General features: G+C 43.1%; 1 protein-coding gene across 15 annotated transcripts in view; it reads right to left on the bottom strand.

Annotated features, from left to right (window-relative positions):
• Positions 1 to 21,651, bottom strand: part of LOC110262057 (uncharacterized) — a 333,859-nt gene that overhangs the window by 245,348 nt on the left and 66,860 nt on the right. Inside the window, exons 6-7 of one of the 15 annotated variants that reach the window (XM_084973855.1) lie at positions 21,035 to 21,551; positions 19,617 to 19,988 (exon numbers count right to left, since the gene is read on the bottom strand). The exons of 13 other annotated variants lie outside the window; for them this stretch is intronic. In XM_084973855.1, the coding sequence (XP_084829981.1) occupies positions 21,501 to 21,551 (51 nt within the window). In that variant the 3' untranslated portion in view covers positions 19,617 to 19,988; positions 21,035 to 21,500. Of the gene's footprint in view, positions 1 to 16,864; positions 17,088 to 19,616; positions 19,989 to 21,034; positions 21,552 to 21,651 lie in introns of those variants that run through there. One more of the 15 variants, XM_084973856.1, reaches the window with a different exon arrangement.

The following is a 21,651-nucleotide window of genomic DNA, read 5'->3' as shown; positions in this document are numbered from 1 at the left end:
GGTTATATTATCTTTTCGATAAAATGAAAAATGTGTTAATAAATATTTGTTATAAAAAAGGAGGCATAAAATAGTAAATCACTGCCTGGGCGGCTTAACACAGACCCAGGAGCCCCTTGACTTGTGTTTGGTTACACGTTCTTTATCTATAAAAGTTATAATTCCCACAAACTTCTGATTAATTTTTTTCGTTCATGGATCTTTCCATGAGACCCTAGACCAGGGTTTCTTGACATTTTTTTTTTTTTTTGTCTTTTTTTTTTGTTATTTCTTTGGGCCGCTCCTGCGGCATATGGAGGTTCCCAGGCTAGGGGTCGAATCAGAGCTGTAGCCACCGGCCTACGCCAGAGCCACAGCAACGCGGGATCTGAGCCGCGTCTGCAACCTACACCACAGCTCACAGCAACACTGGATCCTTAACCCACTGAGCAAGGGCAGGGACCGAACCCGCGACCTCATGGTTCCTAGTCGGATTCGTTAACCACTGCACCACGACGGGAACTCCATCTTGACATTTTTAATCTAACATGAAAATAATTTCTCCCCCCCCACACACACACACACCAGATTGCAAGATCTCCTCTTTTTTCCAGCAGGCGATCACCTGTTCTGTCAATGCACTGGATGGTGGACAGCAAGCTCCTAGAAAGAATCAATCACGTGGTGCATCCCCATTCCCTTCGCTTTCTGCCAAAGTGCCTCGAACATGGCCAAGCATTTAATAAATATTTGGTTTCCATCTTCAGTGTTGACGTCATAAAGTGAAGGAAATATTGCCCAAAATTAATGTCAACATGTTCATATTCCTGACTCACTGTTTTCTAAGCTCCAGAGAAAACATTTACTTCAACACCTCCCTCCACATATGTACAGAAAACCAAAACCCTAAGAATTCTTTCATGCTACAAATATTTTCACATCACATGCTATTTTTGTACAAAACCAAATCAATTGCCTAAAAATACTCAGGGGGTGATATTAATTTTTTCTTAAAACTGTGCTTTTCAAAGCATCTTGATGTGTGAAGAAGACTAACATTTAAATTGCACCAGGTTCTTTACACAATTTATCTCAATGCTCACAACAGCTCCCTGAGGAAATCAAGCAAGAATGACTGTGAGGTGGTTTGAAAGCCAAGGTCGTACCATGCCCAATGGCAGAACCCAGCTCTTAAAGGCTGAGTCTAGGGTGCTTTCTACAACTTCACAGGTGATAGCAGCTGTGGGAAGGCTATGAGGCTTCAAGCAATGACTTGCCATTTGTGTCTTCCCTTCTCCTGTCTCTAAAATGAGGAGGATAATGTCATCAACCTAATAGACTGGCGCAATTACATCAGTAGCTACAAATGAACTTCTGGGACCCACATCTGGCATGTAGTAGCCATTGTTCTTATCAAGGAGCCTCTTTAAAAAAAAATTGGTAATCATTATGTCTTGGCCTCTGCTGTTTTCTGTAGGAGGGCTTTCTGTGTTCAGGACAGTGAGATGCAGCTCTGACAAGGACAGGGAAACAAGTAAACAGCCTGGGTACAACCATTATGGAAAACAGTAGGGAGGCAATTCCTCAGAAAACTAAATACAGAACTACCATATGATCTAGCAATCCCACTCCTGGGCATACATCTGGACAAAACTACAATTCAAAAAGATACATGCACCCCTGTGTTCACTGCGGCACTATTCACAATAGCCAAGACATGGAAACAACCCAAATGTCCATTGACAGATGAATGGATTAAGAAGATGTGATGCATACGCACAACAGAATACTACTCAACCATAAAAAAAGAACAAATTAATGTCATTTGCAGCACCAGGGAGGCAACTAGAGATTCTTATACTCAGTGAAGTAAGTCAGAAAGAGAAAGACAAATGCCATATGATATCACTTCTATGGGGAATCTAAAATATGGCACAGAGGAACCTATCTACAGAACAGAAACAGTCTCACAGACATAGAAAACAGACTTGTGGTTGCCAAGTGGGATTGGGAAGGAATGGGATGGACTGGCATTTGGGGTTTAGTAGATGTATACCACTCCATTTAGAATGGATAAGCAATGAGGTCCTACTGTGCAACCCAGGGAAGTATATTCAATCACTAGTGATGGAACATGATAGAAGATAATATGAGAAAAAGAATGTGTGTGTTTGTGTATATATATGTAATTGTGAATAAACTATAATTTAAAAAAAAAAAGAAAATAGAAGTAAACAGCCTGAGACAGGGGTCTCTTGTAACCTGTTGTCTGTTGCTCAGGAAAAGAGTTTTCAACACTTGGCGCTACCCAATACCTCTTTCCATTATTCACTTATAATTCTGCCTTTGAAAAGCATACTCCCAGCACCCAGGGCCATGAACATCCATGTGGTAAAGCCCCAGCTTTGCCCGTGCCACAGGCACAAGACATTTCAATCAGGTTTCACATCCCAGGTTGCGTGGGAACCACAGAGTGGAAGATACTGTAGCGATTGCATTGTGACACCACTTTCCATGTTACTGAAAACCAAGGAGAAAACCAAGGGCACAGAAGTGTCTTGTAGTCTCAATAGCTCTGGGAAGTAGAGGTCACCCTCCCTGTTTTCTATCTTTTCCTGCCTGCTACCCAATATTGCAGCCTCTGCCAAACACGTATAAGCCCCAAAAACCCACATCGTCTCCTCTCTGCCTTGTGCATGCTACCAGCCTCAGCTAGAAATCCCTCTTGCCATAGGGTCCACCTGGCTCTTTCCAGCTTGTCCATCTGACTCAGCCCAAGTCCCCTCTAGCTTTCACCTGGACTCTGGCAACAGACTAAACTAGTCTCCCTGCTTCCACACCAGCCTTCCTGATGATCAATTTTTTTTGTTACTATCAACCAGGTTGAAACCTTCCCACTTAAAAGCCTCCAATGGCTTCCTGGCACTCAAATAAGACCGAAACTCCTTGCTCTGTCTGCCAAGTCCCAAAGAATCTGGAACCTCCCTACTTCTCATCCCACATCTGGTTATGTCCCCCAGACCATGCTCCAACCACACTAGCCTTTCTTCTCAAACACTCAGGGTCGTGTTGGGTGCACATCTGCATCTGCACTTCTTCCTCCCTGGACCTCTTGGCTTCCAATCTTCACAGAGATAATTCCTTCTTCTCATTCAGGTCTCAGGTTAATTTCACTGCCTCATAGTCCCCCCATCACCACATATCTGTCCCACTTCCCATACCCTGGGTATTTCTCCGATAACATTTCCAACTATCTGAAGTTATTGTGTTAGTGCATTTACTGCCTGTCTCTCACTAGATGCTCTACTGTCTAAAGGAAAGACTAGAGTCTTATTTGCTGATATCCTTCAGAGCCTAGCCTACTGCCTGGTGCAGAGTTGGTGCTCAGTAAATATTCACCAAGTGGAGAAGTGAATCAACATTGCGTTCTGCAGTGTAACCCCTCAAGGCTGGTATTTTCCAAAAACTACCAAATGGCAATTAACATGTTTGTCGGTTCCCCTCCAAGTCTCTGCTGTCTACGACCTGGCATCTGGGGTTTTTCATGATTGTCCCAAAAGATTGGTCTCATCCTATTAGGTTTCATGCATTGCTTTTCTCTAAATGATTCATTGTTCTACCCATCCAGTCTTGTTTGAGAATTTGGTTCTAATCTACTCACCACAGTGATGTTTAAATTCAAAAAATGGATGAACTAAGTGTTCCTTTTGGTCAAAGATGCTGAGAGGCTCCAATACGTATCTACTTTCTGCTGGGTAAGCAAAGCAGAGCCCTCATCTCAGAGTGGCCCCAGATGGGAGGGGGACAGACCCCTGTGCAGGGAGTCAGGAGTTTCAGGGTCTCCTTCCCTCTGAGAATTGACCTACCAATTACTCAGTGGCTCATTATCTTCGCAAGTACACTGGATGTTCCCTAAGGTCCTCCCAAGGCTAGAATTACACTTACTCATTCAACAAAGACAGGTAATTGCATCAGGCATCTGTGCCAAGCACTGCCAAGGTGCTCAAAAAACAGTCTTGGAAAAAAGGAGCCAAGAACATCTCTACCTTCAGGAAGCTTAAGTGATTCTCTAGAGCCTAACCTGCTATTTAATTATCAAAACTTTTGATTTTATGCGTGGCATATTTTAATTAAGGCAGAATAAATGTCTCACATACTTCCACTCTAGGATGAGACATCTAGTCGTCACCTTCCAGCTTTATGCTCTGCTTTCAACCACGAGTAAACGAAACCCCACCCCACCTCTTCTCACGTCCCTGCTAGTTGTGTGGCCCACCCAGTGTTTCAACTGCCATGTTCTCTTCCTTCCCCACCAAACACTCCCAATCAGATGAGTCAGTGGTAAAAAGGAAGCCAGTTATGTCTGTGAGAAAAAAAAAAAAGGGTAAGTGTTCAGGAGCCTGACATTAATCCCTACTCTGCCTCTCATGGGACTTTGAGAATTTCTCTGCATCTCAGTTTCCTTATCTCTAAAATAGAAGGTGGTGGCCATAAAAATGGACCTCTCAGATCTCCCACTGCATGGAATGTCATTGGCCGAGGGCCCCAGCCATGCTGTCCGAAATCCATCACCATACTGGTGCAACCAGCCAAAGTCTGAATGTTGCACAGTCACTTCTGGGAGAGGCAGGTACACTGCTGGGAGATGTGGGACTCCTCCAACCAGTGGCTTTGGCCTAAAGGCCCTCCATCAGCCTTCTCGAAACGTTCTTTCTTTCACATCAGACAAAAACTTTTGCTACAAAATCCCTTCCGCTCTCCTCCATGGGAATAAAACCTGCACCATGGTCTGACGATTCACCCATTTTCCACTGTGCCTTCACCATTTTCCTCCAAGCCAATCACCATAATTCCTCTCTCTAGTATATTTAATGCCACCTTAGCACCTGCCTCTTGAGATAACACATTGAGACAATGACATGCTTATTTGTGGATGTGAGGACAGTATCAGTGAAAATGTTTTACAAAGCATGTAAGGTTTTATAAGGTACGAAGCATCATACAAAAAACAGACCACCTTTCATTCATTTATTCATCAGTTAGGTACTGAACACCCACCATGAGCAGGGCTCTGGGCAAAGGATACAAAGGAATAATGTTCAGACTTGAGGAGCTCTCCAGATCCCTTATGACTTGGCATATATTAGATAATAATATTTTTTGGTAGGGAGATGGGAGAAATAAAGAACAATGAGGAAAAACGAAGGAAGAAGAGAGAAAGCAGCAGCTGTTCTTCCAAAGCCACGGCAAGTGTTAGACTGTGCCCATTCAAGTGTATGTGACAGTTTTCTAAATTGCACTCTTCTCAATGTAATGTGTTGCCCCCCTCCTACCAGAGCCTTGCAGCACCAGGGCAGCTTTTTGGGATTCAAGGGTTGTAACGCTTTTGCAGAAAAACTCTCCACTGTTGTCACCATTTCATGGCCCAGAATATTCCGCTCAACAACAGAGCGCCGGGAGAATATGCTCTGTGTTGTAATTTTCCAAAGGCGACCTGATTATGAAACCCAAACAGATGGAAAGACGATCGCCATGGACAGAGAAAGCTGTTAGTAGTTTCCATTTGTAGACAAAACCATTACTTTTGAACAGATCCCTGTCAGAATTTGATGAATCTGGTCCTCTTTGCACCCTCTGCTTTGCAGAAAGCCCTGAAACTCCGTCAGACTTTGCAAACCACTGCAAGATGCTATTTTTGCACATTTGTTTATGTCAAAGGCATTGGCTCAGAGAGTTTCACATTTAGCTTGCTGCTAATCTTGAAACTGCCATTAATATACAGTTCCCAACCCTGAAAATTGGGTTACAAAATAAATGGCTGTGTGCTATTCTTTTATTTAAAATATTTCTGCACCCCATCACTCTATGTCAAGGCCTGGCTTGTTTATGAGAGGGCTTGATTACATAATTACCTATTAGAGATCATTTGTAAGTAAAAGTGATTGGTGTACTTTACAACAAGGATTTCACCAGAAATAACCCTGTCTCTAGCTGCAGGAGTGGAGGATCAGGTTAGAAACGACACAACTACTTTAGGAGCTTGTCACCCTCTTGTTTATTTCTCATCACAAGAAGGAGTAATTGCCCAAGGAGCAATGAGGGGCAGAACTGTTGGTTTTTAATACCTGAAATCCACAAATCAAATTGTAGGCAGTATTATGGGGTAGTGGAAGGAGTTCTCAACAGGGAATCATAAGACTTAATTTCTAGCTTCAGCCCTGCTGGTGACTTGTAAACAGTGCTCAGCCTCATAAAATCTTTTTGCTCCTCCATCTATAAAATGGGAATTTGACAGTGGGTTGCTCAGGATAAAAGGCGGGCAGTGTCCATCCAGAGGCAGGGAAGTTGAGCAGACTCCCAGGCTTAGACGAGCATCACTCCAAACTAGAAGATCGATGAATGAAACCAAATGGCTGTCACCTGGTGGTCCCTCCTTGTAGCCCCAGGGGTCTGACACCCTCCATTTCTCTCTCTTGTGCCTTCCTGTCTCTTTCCCAGCCTGTGACCACTTTCCCCCTCCCCCACAATGTCTGCCAATAGGAAAATTTGTTCTGCAAAATACACCTCCAGATCTTTCTGCAGCAAGCATTTATACCCTTCGTCTCTAGTTATGCAGAGCATTTGTGTCTTATGATCTGGGAGTAAAGAAAGCGCAACAGTTAAAACCTCAAAATATTACCAGGCCGAGGAAATTAACAAGAACAACAATACCTATCCTTCCAACAGTACTGGCTTCTCCCGAGGAACAAATACCATAAAAAGGAGGATTGTCAGAACTATAGAAGGGTTTACTTGGCTTGGAGGGGCTTTTTAAAATTAACTTTGTCTTGGCTTTTTTTTTTTTTAACTCTGGAAGTAACTTAGATGAGTTGCAGAAAAAGAACAAGAATGCACATGAGGAAAACAGAAGAAGACGAAGAAGAAGGAGAAGGAGGAAGAGGAGCGGGAGTGGGAAGACAATAAAAGGGGGAGGGGAGGGGAAAGGGAAAGAGGGATGGAGATAGAGAGAAAAGAGAAGGGGCAGGAGAGGAGAGAAGAGAAGGGAACCATTCATAGACCCCTTCATAATTACTTCATTCAAAGAGAACAATTGTTAACCTTTTAGAGCATCTTCTTAAATTCTTTCCTGTGAATGTACAATAAAAATTTACAGAAGTGAGATCTCATTGTAATACTATAATATTCCTTACTTTCCTTTTTTATGGCCACGCCTGCAGCATGTGGAAGTTCCCCGGCCTGGGATCGAATTCCAGCTGCAGCTGTGACCTGGGCCACTGCAAGGATAATGCTGGATACTTAACCTTCTGCATCTCAGGGGAAACTGCCTATTACCTACATTTTTAACTCAACTGTGTGTCATAAAGAACTTCCCATGTTGTATTTCTTTGCACCATTTTAAACAATTGTGTTGTATTCCACTGTATACATGCACCCTCATCCATAAATGTGCTGGAAAATTCGTCACCCTATCTTTGCACATGTTCTTATTTAATTCCAGTTCCCTGGCATTTTTCTGAGGGTGTCGCTGCCATTATGAGGGCAAACATGATGAGTGGAGCCAGACCAAAGATTGTCTTGGAAAACAGGTTGAACAAGTATACAAATGAGACCTTCCCTCATAAACTCACTTGTCTCTTCTACCACGTTACCAGCTCTTTCAGACTGTTCCCTGCATTTGCTGTATCATGCTTGTGAGTTCCCTGAGAGCAGCTAGGATTCTTTACTTGTCTCCCCAGTACCAGAGCCCATGCTAGGAGCCAGCATATAGTATAGGCATCAACAAATACTTATCAAAATGAACCAAACACTTTCCCCTGTCCTGCAATTTCCAACTCAAAAAGCACCTACTTTTGCTATGAACACATAGCTTGTCTCTTCCTCTACAGTTTTTTATTCATATCCTTTAGCATCTATGAGAATAGACTTACTATATATTCACAGCTTTCTCTCTCTACATACCTATTCCCAGCACCTAGAAGATTCTGGCATAAAATAACAAAGTGAGCAGCTATATTTTTTAAAGCTAGCATAAAGTCATACACAATGTTGATACTTAATGCTTACTGAACTGATTCCAATTGAACTGAGCTGAATTGGTGCTAGGATTTCCAACAGCAGACCTAAACACATTGCCACCTATTTATCTCTAATTTGAAACTTCATGATCTTGCTGAACTCCAATGATGGAGTTCAGTAAGATTGGTTCAGCATGAGCTGTTCCCCCTTCTCACCTCTCAAAACCAAAAATGCTGACACTTTTCATGCCCTGTTGATTTTTTTTTTCCTTCGTACAAAGGATAAGGTCAGAGCCAGTTTACTTGCAGTGATTGTATCGATCTTCATTCTGGAGATGCAATCGAATCTTCCCCTTGCAGGAGACTGTCACTGACTTTTACTTAGAGAGACAGATCCTGACCATGGATGCTTTGGGGACAATCAAGACTCAGTATTCAAGCGTGACCAGCCCAGTGAGCGGAAATGTTTACACCAGCAGAGCCAACTCTCGCCGTCTTTTTGGATGGGCTTTCATGTCACTTCCAAAATGCAAAGGAATATTAAACTACATAACCTTTCAAGTCAAATAAAATCTGTGTCCTTTTCAAGCTCATGATTGTTTTTTTGTTTTGTTTTGTTTTGTTTTGTTTTGCTTTGCTTTTTAGGGCCATACCTGCAGTATATGGAGATTCCCAGGCCAGGGGTCGAATCTGAGCTACAGCTGCTGGCCTACACCACAACCACAGCAACGCAGGATCCAAGCCGTATCTATGACTTACACCACAGCTCACAGCAACGCCAGATCCTTAACCCACTGAGCGAGCCCAGAGATTGAACCCACAACTTCATGGTTCCTAATCAGATTTACTTCTGCAGTGCCACAAGGGGAACTCCCCTCAAGCTCACCACTGTTATTATAAGTCATCTACGTAGTTACACCCAAATTCAATGAAGCCAAGAACTAAGTGAGCAAATCTGGACTGAATAAGAGTACAGTTCCTTACCTTGGAACAGGGCTGCCCAATATATAAAACCCTGTCATTAACACTGACTCAATTTATTTGAAAGCACTCTTTCAAGAAATATTGTATGTATTCTCATTTTACAGAAGGCTAAACCAAAGCTCAGAAAGAATCAGGAACAAACTGAAGATAACAGAGTGGGTCTAATGTTAAAACCTTTTCTGGAGTTCCCGTCGTGGTGCAGCGGAAACGAATCCAATAGGAACGATGAGGTTGTGGGTTCAGTCCCTGGCCTCAGTCAGTGGGTTAAGGATCTGGCATTGCCGGAAGCTGCAGTGTAGTTTGCAGATGCAGTTTGGATCTGGCATTGCTGTGGCTATGGCATAGGCCAGCAGCTACAGCTACGATTAGACCCCTAGTCTGGGAACCTCCATATGCTGCAGGTGTGGCCCAAAAACTCAAAAACAGAAAAAGAAGAAGAAGAAGGAAAAAAAAACCTTTCTATCTATGAAATATCTTGCTACTAGCAATTTGGCTTCTGTGAAATGACACTGTTCATAAACACTTTCCTATGCAGTATCTCATCTGATACTCACCACTCTCCAGCTGCTGGGAGCACTAGCTGCTGATGATTCACAGCTGAGTTCTTCCCCGTGACCTTTGGCAGAGGAGAGTTTTTTCACCCCATGTTATATTACTTCCTCTGGGACAGCCCATATCCAATGTCTAGGAGATATGGGGATACAAAACCCACCTGCTTCCTAGATTTGGAACAATTCTGAAGGGTCATGCCAGCTCCAAAATTCCTCGTGAAATCATCTGAGATCTCCATTGCAAATGTACTACTTTTTCCCGCTGACCTCTATCCCTCTCCATTGCTGTTGTAAAAGTACTCCTCAATAAACTCCCTCAATAAACTCCTTCTACCTAAATCTCAGAGGGTTTCTCAGGGAACATGAACTGAGACAGTGCTAGGAGTGGTCTAAAAGGCACATTTTAAAGTAGGACTTTGGAGCTGAATCACTGCAGGCTGCTTGACAACAAGGACTCCATCACACATGGTAGGTGATGTACTCACAGCCCCAGGCGGTCTTTAAAATTTTCACTCATGGAGAACAGAGCCAGAATGTTGGCAGATGGAAAAGAACTAGCAGGGGCAACATCTTAAGCATCTTAATTGTTTAGGAGAAGCAATCATTACAAGGACAATGGAAGTGAATGATGTTTGCTGGTGCATTAGATGCATTAGAGAAACACAGTGATGGACTAAAGATGCTCAATCACAAATTTAAGGTAAAGCACAAAACCCAGAGGGTCTCCTTGTCTTCCACGGTCAGAGGACAGGAAAAAACTAAGGATCAGACCCAGGATGTAAGTACTGGGGAAATGGAGCTCAGAAAAGATTGAATTCTCAACCCTATCAAATCTGCTTTGCTTTGGACAGAGATCTGATTAGAAAGGAGTGGGATCCAACATGCAGGATGGAGACCTTGATATCAGTACCCTTAGAAATCTTTAAATTGCAGGTTCTCCCAGCCCCTGTGGACTTGGAGACGAAGCCCGTTCCTCCAGATGAAAGCTTAGTTCTCCTCCAGTTTCTTAAGTATGGTGTAGAGGCCTTTCCCTTGCAGGATAATATGCACCCATTCCCCAATCCAAAGTCTATTCAACCTCACCCGTTACCAGACCAGTAATTAGGGTCAAATCACAATATCACCCAGCCAGAGAAATGCTTGATCTGCTAAGGGAGGAAAGGGCTGCAGGACCTGGTCAACATATACCAGCAGCTTCTGGGTGAGTATGTGAGGGACTAGATCAGAGGTACTGGATCACAAAGGGTGTAAGTGAAACAAAGAAAGGCAGATAAAGGGGATTTTGTTGGTATGGTCACCTTCTCTGCAATATTGGAATATCGCCAGAATTAAGACAAAAATCTCAGAGTTCCCATTGTGGCTCAGTGGTTAATGAATCCGACTAGGAATCATGAGGTTGCAGGTTCGGTCCCTGGCCTTGCTCAGTGGGTTGGGGATCCAGCATTGCCGTGAGCTGTGGTGTAGGTTGCAGATGTGGCTCAGATCCTTAGTTGCTGTGGCTGTGGTGTAGGCTGGCGGCTACAGCTCCGACTGGACCCCTAGCCTGGGAACCTTCATATGCCGTGGGAGCGGCCCAAGAAATGGCCAAAAAAAAAAAAAAAAAAAAAAGACAAAATCTCAGGACCCACGGTGGAGCTGAACTTACAGGATGCTACATGTAACTGAGGAGATGAAAGTTTTGGAACTTTTCAAAGTATCAATTAAATAACAGATATTTGTACAGTAAAATGAAACACTATATGTCTATACATTAAGAGGAAGTCCAAGTAGCTGCATGGTAGGAAGGCCAAGTATAGACCAAGAAATCAACTAAGAGAAAATTCAGGCCATTCCCTGGCCACAGAGCACTCAGAGGGGACAGAAATTTTAAAGCAATCCGATGCCTACATTCTTATCAGTCACATTCAGATTAGAACAGACAAGAACAATACAGACAGAGTAAAAACTCCTGGGAGAATTTCATAGGTGAAAGAAAATTTTCTTTATGTGGTGCTAAATTGACGAGGCAGTTTTTATTGCTTGGGGGGGGTTGTTTTGTTTTTGCACTTAACACCTAACCAAATATGTATATTTATAACTATGGTAAGAAAGCTCTTGAAGTTCCTGTTGTGGCTCAGCAGTTAGCAAACCCGACTAGCATCCATGAGGACTTGGGTTCGATCCCTGGCCTCATTCAGTGTGTTAAGGATCTGGCATTGCCGTGAGCTGTGATGTAGGTGGCAGATGAGGCTTGGATCTGATGTGGTTATGGCTGTGGTGTAAGATGGCAGCTACAGTTCCGATTCAACCCCTAGCCTGGGGACCTCCATATGCCACCGGTACAGCGCCCCCCAAAACAAAAAAAAAAAAAAGAAAAGAAAAGAAAAGTTTTATTGAAGTACAGTTGATCTACCATGTTGTGTTAATTTCTGTGGTACAACAACTTATACATATACATATGCACAATTACACTTATACACACATGTATTTTTTTTTTCAGATTCTTCTCTCCCATATATGTTATCACAGTATACTGAGTAGAGTTCCTTGGCAATTTCTATTTTTCAAGGATTACCCGTAACTTTTCACAAATGTCTTTCCTATCTACCTGGCTAATAAAGGTAGAGCTTGGATTTGAACCCAATTTATGTCTAGCTAAAAAGCCCATTTCTTTTCACATCACTTGGACAGATAAATATCTGAAAGCTGGTTAATTTCCCAGAAGCCATCAGATATTTGCACACAAATCCCAAGAATCCAACCACATAGTTAACAACACTTGAATAAGTTGCTTCTCTTTTGAATCCAACTGCGAAAGAAAGAAGATCCTAAAGAAGCCGACCCAAGGAATCTAAAGAAAAAAAAACGTGTGCTCTTTCAACATTTGAGAGTTCACTTAAATATCCATATTGAGGGATACTTCCTTTCCCGTGTTTCTGCCAATATCCCACAAGAAGGTAAGAAGTGGAGAGAGGAACCAGATGCCATGGTAACAGTTGAAGGATGTATAAGATACGGGAAGCAAGCTGTATCCATGCCCACAGAACACAGCATCAATGAATCATGGCTATTTCTGCAGAGTGCAAAGGTGAGCTCGGCACCTCCTCAAAGCATCATGGCTACCCATTTCCAAGGAATCAGCTTAGCTTCCACGTTGAAACTCTTTGTCCCCCCAAGAAGGCTAGAACTTGGTGTGTGGGATGAATGGTTACAGTAAAAGTGGATATAATTGAAGGAGAAAGAAGCCACGTTTCCACTCTTCAGATTATCCTGGTATTATTAAAGATGACCCTGAATTAGAAAGTACTTGAAAATGCTATTTCAATCAGGAGTTAGAAAAAACAAATGTCTTTTCTCTGGCCCAGGCAGGACAGCCAGGCACTGTCAGTGTATAATAACATTGTGGCCACTGACAGTGACCTTCCACCATGAATTGAGCCCAAGACCTAACAGCTTATAAAGCTGCAGTCATCTGAAGGTGGTTGTGTGTGTGAGAAGACAGGAAAAATGATCTTTTGATGAAGGAGTGCTCACAAGTTTTTTGGGTTTTTTGTTTTGTTTTTGTCTTTTTTAGGGCTGCACCCATGGCATATGGAGGTTCCCAGGCTAGGGGGTTGAATTGGAGCTGCAGCTGCCAGCCTACACCACAGCCACAGCAATGGCACATCCAAGCCGCTGCTGTGACCTACACCACAGCTCACAGCAACGCCGGATCCTTAACCCAGAGTGAGGCCAGGGATTGAACCCAGGTTCTCACGGATGCTAGTCAGGTTCGTTACTGCTGAGCCACATCAGGAACTCCAAAGCGTGCTCACATAAAGCCACTTTCAAAGTCCTTTCTGCCCTCATGTGACTTCTATGGGTGCAATACACAGGGTGTGTTGGTAATGGATTTATTCTGGATCCTGCCTCCACAGTAACTGGTCAAAGAAAAGGAAGAAGCTCCATTTTAAAACTTTCTGGGAACTGCATATGTAGTCCTCCCAGCAACATTATGAGGTTGGCAGGGACCCCCAGCCTTAACAGACAAGAAGAAGAAGGAGCTGACGCGTTCGGTAACCATCCCACAGATGTCCAGCTCCGTGCAAGACCAGGATGTGAACTCAGGTCTGTCCACCCCAAAGGATGCTCTAGCCACGGCACTTTGAACTCTTTCCATACCTTAATGGGTTCTGTTCAGAAGACCTGTCTGGAAGGTGAGGACCACCCACCAGGCAGTAGAAATGAGGTCAGTAGAAAAACTTCCCACAGTTGGCCACTTTGTAAGGGAAAATCCAGACTTAGTCCTTGAAGCCAGCAGAGAAGGCCAAAATGTCCTTTATCAATAATCCCCTTCAACACCTCCCAAAAAAAAAAACCCCATTCTCGTTTGTTGGGATTCTGGCCAGCTGAGTCTCACACTGGCTTTTCTTACATCTCAAGCCTAAATAACGCTTTATGGCATAACTAAAGTCAGCCAGTATAATCCTATTTGGTTAATGCCCTTATCTAGGTGGACTGGGTTAGCACCGGCTTCCAGAAAAACTGATGAGAGGTCTGCCAACATAAGGGAGGGCCATCTCCTCCTTTGATTCACAATCGTGTTCAGCAGAAAGAAAATGAAACTTTAAAAAGAGAGATTTCCTTATTTACCTTATCATCCTTTCCTTATGTCAAAAACAGACTTTGGTCCAGATGAAGAATGGCCTCAGTTGGAAAAGGAAGAGAAATAACAGTTTTATTCTATGGTTTTGTGTTATAATGGACCTGGGTGAGATGAGTTAAGCAAAATTTCAGGCATTTCTCCCCCATGGTTTTTCTCCCAAGGTTACTTTTTATTTTCTTTTTAGGCCACACCTGCAGCATATGAAGTTCCCAGGCTAGGGGTCAAATCAGAAATGCAGCTGAGGGCTACACCACAGCCACAGCAACGCCAAGTCCGAGTCACATGCGACGCATGCCACAGCTTGCGGCAACACCGGATCCTTAACCTACTGAGCGAGGCCAGCGACTGAACCCACATCCCCATGATACCAGTCAGGTTCTTAACATGCTGAGCCACAATGGGAACTCCCCAAGATCACTTTCATTATAGCTAATTTTCACCTATGTGTTAATTCCAGAATCTTCTCCCCATCCCTTCTCCTAGTCCCATAAGGATTAGACTCCACTTTTTTTTTTTTTTTTTTGTCTTTTTAGGGCCACACCTGCAGCATATGGAGGTTCCCAGTCTATGGGTCTAATCCTAGCTACAGCTGCCAGCCTATGCCACAGTCACAGCAACGCCAGATCCAAGCTGCATCTGCGACCTACACCACAGCTCACAGCAAGGCTGGATTCTTAATCCACTGAGCAAGGCCAGGGACTGAACCCACAACCTCATGGTTCCTAGTTGGATTCGTTTCTGCTGCACCACGACGGGAACTCCAGACTCCACTCTTAGCTTGAAGAGAAGTGGATGAATTTGAGGTCTGCAGGAGTAGATTTCAGGACCTGGTAGTTGATGGATGTTAGGACGAAGAGGAAAGAGTCTAGGATGATTCTTAGGTTCCACCACAGATGTCTTCCCTTTCTCAATATTATATCAAGAACAAGCAGTAGCTCCAGTTCTGCACAGGAAATAGACTGAAAAAAAAATGCCATCTCCCCTTGAAGGTCCAAAGTTAAAATTGCACACATCTTCACATAATTAACTAAAAGAAGACAAATATGAACATGGGTTTGTAGCAGAAAAATATTTAGACAGACACTGACTTGCAACCGGAGGACTCAACAAAAGACAGTCGGTTGTACTTTCAGGTCATTTCAACACCAAGTATATCTTCCTTGGAAAGACTTGTGCAGATAAAGGTAAAAGTTGTGGATTAGTACTTGGTTTAATGTGCCCAGTGAGAGATTAGCAAGTTTGAGAATCTTCAAGCATTCCTTACTCTGTGTACCTCCCTACCCCTCCTGCTGTGGTGCAGGGGGTTACTGATCCAGCTTGTCTCTACAGAGGTGCAGGTTCAATCGCCAGCATGGCATAGTGGCTTAAGGATCTGGTGTTGTTGCAGCTGTGGCATAGTTTGCAGCCACAACTTGGATTCAGTCCCAATCCCTGGCCCAGGAACTTCCATGTGTCATGGGTGCAGTCAATATATATATTTAAATATACATATATATATAGTCTCCCTATATATGCTTTTCACTTTTATTTGTAAAAGCATGTGGCAAAGCAGTTTAAAATTCCTGCAAAAAAAAAAAAAAAGGCTCACTTTTTTTTTCAGAGTTGGCTATTACAAAAGAGTTAACAAATGTTAGATGTGGGCTTATACTGTGAAGACTTGGTATATAAACAGATAGGTTGAGGGTCCCCAGAGAAAGAGAACAAGGTGTGGTTTTCTTGACATTAGAGAACTCATTCTAGCCTAAGCCACTTTGTGATCTAAGCCTGGCCACAGTGCTTGCCCTTGTACAGGTCTCAGTGGCAATGACGTTAAGAGAACACAGGAATACAGGAACAGAGCAAAGGCAGTCAACAATGGAGCAGTGATAAAGCAGAGTCCTACTTCTTCCCCTGGGATGTATGTAACAAAACATCTCTGAGTTCTGCAGGAACTAAGGCCACACCAAGGTGGAGGACACAGTGATACTGACCCTCAGACGTCAGTCAAATAAAGCCTGGGCTCTGTCCATCTTTGCCCCAAGTCTATGCTGAATTCACCTCTGCTTAAGTCTCTTTATGAATATGCATGACCCCTAAACTTAAAACTTCCCCAATTTTGGAATTCCCGTCATGGCTCAGGGCAAACCAATCTGACTAGTATTAAAGAGGATGCAGGTTTGATCCCCGACCTTGCTCGGGGGGTTAAGGATGCTGTGAGCTGTGGTGTAGGTCGCAGATGCTACTCAGATCCTGCACTGCTGTCATGGCATAGACCAGCAGCTACAGCTCCAATTCGACCCCTAGCCTGGGAACCTCCATATGCCACAGGTGTGGCCTTAAAAAGACAAAAAGAAAAAAAAACAATTCCCCAATTTTGCTGTTCCAGGAGACACTGCTCTGGGAAGTGTCCCCAGTGTTCCCCTTACTTGCTGCAAGTGATAATGTATCTTCTTGTCATGACTGCTTATGCTTTGGAATACCTGAGGCAAAGATCACCATCTGAAAGGTCCTAGGAATGATTCTGAATCCCATGTCGAATTTGTTTGGACTACTTCTCACACACCCCAGAATTCCAGGATGAATCAAGTCCCACACTTTCTTGATTCCTTTGTCTGCCTTAACTAGATACCAAGCGCTCCTTCTGATCAATAATTGATGGTTATATCTCTCACAGCAAGCAAGGGTTCACTAGCTTCTTTTGAATTAAATACATAAAACAACAATAATAATAATACGCTTAACATTCACTGAGAGTTTACTGCATTCTAGGCCAACACTGTTCAACAGAAATATAATGTAAGCCACACATGTTATTTTTAAACATTTTCGTAGCTAAATTCTACGAAGTAAAAAGAGGAGTTCCCCGGTGGTTGGATCAAGGATCTGGCATTGTCACTGCTGTGACTCAAGTCACTGCTGTTGCTCGGATTTGATCGCCGGCCCAGGAACTAACACCTGCCATGAGCGAAAGTTAAAAGAAACAGGTAAAACTAATTTCAAAAGTACACTTTACTGAAACCAGCATGTCTAAAATATTATTGTTGCAACCCAACATAACCAAAACACTGTAACATTTTAAAATTCTTAATGAAACATTTTACATTCTCTCCCCTTTTTTTCATTCTCAGTCCTCAAAATCCAGGGTGTGCTTTCGATCTCAATTCCAACTAGCCACATTTAAAAGCTCAGTAGCCAATCGTGGGGTGGTGGCTACCGTATCAGACAGGGAAGTTCTAGGCACTGTGCTAAATACTTTACAAACATTATTTATACAAATGTCATGACAGAAAATAAAAAAGAAAGAAGATTTTCTTTTTCTTTTCAGGGCTGCACCTGTGGCATATGGAAGTTCCCAGGCTAGGAGTCACATTGGAGCTGCAGCTGCTGACCTACACAAAGCCATAGCAGCACATATGTGACCTACAACACAGCTCTTGGCAATGCCAGATCCTTATCTCACTGAGCGAGACCAGGGATGGAACCTGCATCCTCATAACACTATGTCATGTTCTTAACCTGGTAAGCCACAACAGAAACTCCGAAAGAAGGTATTATATGTGTGCCCATTTCTCAGATGAAGAAAACGAGGCTGTGAGAGTTTCCATACTTTGCCCAAGGAAACTGAACTAATGATTAGCACAGCCAGCATTCAGATGTTTTTGATAGGAGTTTATGCTCTTGCCTGTGGCATTATGTTGCCACCCAACCTGGACAGATGGATGGGTGAATGAATATACCATTTTTTTTTTACATTATTCTTTGGATTTATGGTTCTTTATTTTCTTTTTTCCTGGTCACTCTCTCTCCACAAGTACCATATCCACATACACACAGATACATGCACACACACACATTCACACACACTCATAGGCTGGACCCATATTTTTCAACAATCCTCAAATTAGTAAACACCTGCATCAGAATCACCTGGACTCAGATTCCCAGAATGCACCCTTATATGATTCTCTCATGGTAGGTTAAGGAGAGCTCAGGAGCCTGTGCTATTAATTTCCCAGATTAGTGATTTGGATGCCCATCAAAGTAGTGTTTACAACCTCGGCTAATAGTAGAATCATTTGGAGCTTTAAAAATACCATGCTTGGGCTCCATCCACAAACATTCTGATATGACTAGTTTGGGATCAGACCAGAGCATCACTATTTTAAAATGGACAGCTGGGGATGAAAATTCTGCATTGAAGTTTGAGATCTACTCTTATCATGCTTCTATGTTCCTGGCCAATCTGTGTAATTATGCATCATCATGTTTAAAAGAATCCAGAGAAATGAATTTAAAGCTGCTAGGCTTCCAGGTGTCCAGGTGGTCAATTAGCACGATGAGCCAAACCGAAAGTAACAATCAAGCCTTTATTCACTCACTGCAACAATGAAGAGGTGAAAAAGAAAAGCTGGCTCATAAAAGAATTCTTTTTCTCATATTATCTTCCATTATGTTCTGTCACAAGAGATTGGATGGGGAGTTCCTGTCGTGGCTCAGTGGTTAACGAATCCGACTAGGAACCATAAGGTTGCGGGTTTGATCCCTGGCCTTGCTCAGTGGGTTAAGGATCTGGCGTTGCCATGAGCTGTGGTGTAGGTTGCAGACACAGCTTGGATCCCAAGTTGCTGTGGCTCTGGCGTAGGCTGGTGGCTACAGCTCCAATTCGACCCCTAGCCTGGGAACCTCCATGTGCCAAGGGAGCAGCCCAAGAAATGGCAAAAAGACAAAAAAAAAAAAAAAAAAAAAAGAGAGAGAGAGAGATTGGACGGATGTAGCTCCCAGTGCTATATAGTAGGACTTCATTGCTGAACCATTCTAAATGCAATAGTTTGCATCTACTAACCCCAAATTCTCAGTCCATTCCCCCTCCTTCTCCCCTTTGGCAACACAAGTCTTTTCTCCATGTCTGTAAATCTGTTCTATAAATAGGTTCTTTAGCGCCATAGTTTAGATTCTACATGTGTGATATCATGTGGTATTTGTCTTTCTCTTTCTGACTTCCTTTGGTATGAGAATCTCTAGTTGCATTCATGTTGCTGCAAATGGCTCTATTTCATTCTTTTTTATGTCTGTGTAGTATTCCATTATATATATATGCACCACATCTTCTTAATCCATTCATCTGTCAATGGACACTTAGGCCTTCTCCATGTCTTGGCTATTGTGAATAGTGCTGTGATGAACATAAGGGTGCATGAAACTTTTTTTTTTTTTTTTTTTTTTTTGCCCTTTAGGGCCGCACCAGCAGCATATGGAAGTTCCCAGGCTAGGGGTCAAATCAGAACTACAGCTGCCATCCTACACCACAGCAACAGCAAGGCAGGATATGAGCTGTGTCTTCAACCTACACCACAGCTCACGGCAACAATGGATCGCCAACCCACTAAGCAAGGCCAGGGATCGAACCCATATCCTCATGCAAGCTACTGTGTTTGCAGATCCTGTGTTCTTGAAGAGTATAAGCACTTCAGAAAAAAAAAAATCTTTTTCAAAGAAAAAAAAATTTCTTTTTAATAATACTTTAACAAGAATCAAGCCATTAACGCAAAAGAGAGGTGAGAAGAAAGGGGAGCTTCTTGCTGAGGACTGACTGCAGAAAAGACCAAAGCCCTAGGTCTGGTGATTCAGAAAGACCACATCACTGAAGCCTCAGAACCACCATCAGGCGAGATGAGAGAACTAGGGCCCAATTACAAGGCACCTGGCGCAGAACTTGAAACTAGCAGGTGGCAGACCAGCCCTTGCACCCGGAGTCCATCCTCTCATGAAAACACTATGTTGTTTTCTAATTGTGACCAGCTGGCTGTATTTCTGCCACACGATTACATATATCATCTCATTTCATCTTCACAGCACCTGGTGAGGAAAATAAGTATCTGGTAATACCTCCTTGAGGTCATTCCCTAGAGATAAAATTGCAGGTCCATGCATCAGGGGAGGAGGACTTAACAGCATCCATGAAAAATTCCTGGTACAACTGGCCCTCCACATCTGCACATTCCTACCCCCTGAGGTTGGAAAACAGCAGGGAAAAAAATTCCAGAGAAATCCAAAAAAGCAAAATTTGAATTTGCCACGTGACAGGCACTATTCATATTGTAACTACAACTATTTACATAGCATTTGCATGGTATTAGGTATTATAAATAATCAAGAGATGATTTCAAGTATACAGGAGGATGTATGTAGGTTATATGCAAATGCTATGCAATTTTTTGTAAGGGACTTAAATGTGGGCAGATTTTGATATCCACAGGGGTCCTGAAACCTAACCCCCACCCCCCCAAATAAGGAAGGACAACTGTACCTCTGAACATCATGCCAGCCATTCAGGAGAGGGCAGTGACATTCCCAGGTTCTCGCATCTTCCAGTGCTCTCCCCCAGGTAGAAACGACACATTCCCTAGGCAGCTTCCCTTGCTCCCCACTCACCCCCCCACAGAAATCTCCCTGGAGGAAACCAAGGAGACTGAACCCAGCCCAGGGCACACTAGCCCATCACAATCTGGAGAGTTAGAGCTGCCTGCAAAACCGAACTAATTCGATCTGCTTCATACAAAGGCCCTTGGTACTTAAATTTGGTTTCTAGTCACCAAGGAAGAAATAGTAGGTGATGGAAAGAATTCAGTCTTTGAAATCACAGATGGTGACTTGAAATATTTTCTAATATAGTTTCCAGCATATAGTAGGTGTAGATGTTAAGGTCTTTCTCTTCCCCATCTGGACAGTTCAGTACAAATGTATCAGAGTGGAAGAACACCTGAACTAGAAGCCAGAAAATCTGTATTCCAGCCTTCCCTCTGCCATTCCTTTCCTCTGTGACCTTGTTAAGGTGATACAGGTTCAATGCTCTTTGGTTTCCTCAGTCCTCAAATGAGAAGAATAATGCCATTCTAGCTTACCTCCAGACTATTTGAGGGATTAAATAAATGAATGCTCATGAATTCATTGTGAAAAATATAAAGACCTATCCAAATATTAGGGCTCACTTCTGGCCATAGCCCTCATCAATAATCTCCAGGACAGCCTTTAGGGAGCACAAATGCTGGCAGAAAGAATGCAGAGTGGCTGTTTCCTTTTGCAAGGTCACTGCTGTGCTGCAGGCATTGACAAGCCTGAAGAAAACGGGGGTCGAATACTAGGCAAATCCTTCATGCAACAGAAGATTTTTGTCAGCAGAGCTGAGCAGACTGCCGAGTCACAGACGGTTCCCTGAAAGTATAGTTAACTTCCTGATCAACCTTTCAGAGCAATTTAGAAAAAGTCATCACAAACCAATGACTCCAGGAAGCTACGACTCAGAAGACAACCTCCGAAGTCTTAAGTCCAAATGGTTCATTTTCCAGTGGAGGAAACTGAGGCCCCGATTCACACAGCTCGTTTCAAATCTGTATTTCTTTCCACTGTGCCAAGTATTTCCTTGGGATATAAATTAGGAAAAAGAAATTCTCAAGATCCCCAAACACCTCACTGAAGTGGAGTCATCATCACACAGAGCCCTTTAGCCTGGATCCCGGGG

Source organism: Sus scrofa, chromosome 8 (genome assembly GCF_054392235.1).
Source record: "Sus scrofa isolate SSC_HxYL_T2T_F1_AM1 chromosome 8, Sscrofa_HxYL_maternal_Yorkshire_Landrace_v2.0, whole genome shotgun sequence".
NCBI classification, from domain to species: Eukaryota; Metazoa; Chordata; class Mammalia; order Artiodactyla; family Suidae; genus Sus; species Sus scrofa.
Note: the sequence above shows the minus strand (reverse complement) of the source record. Positions and strands in the feature narration are given on the sequence as shown.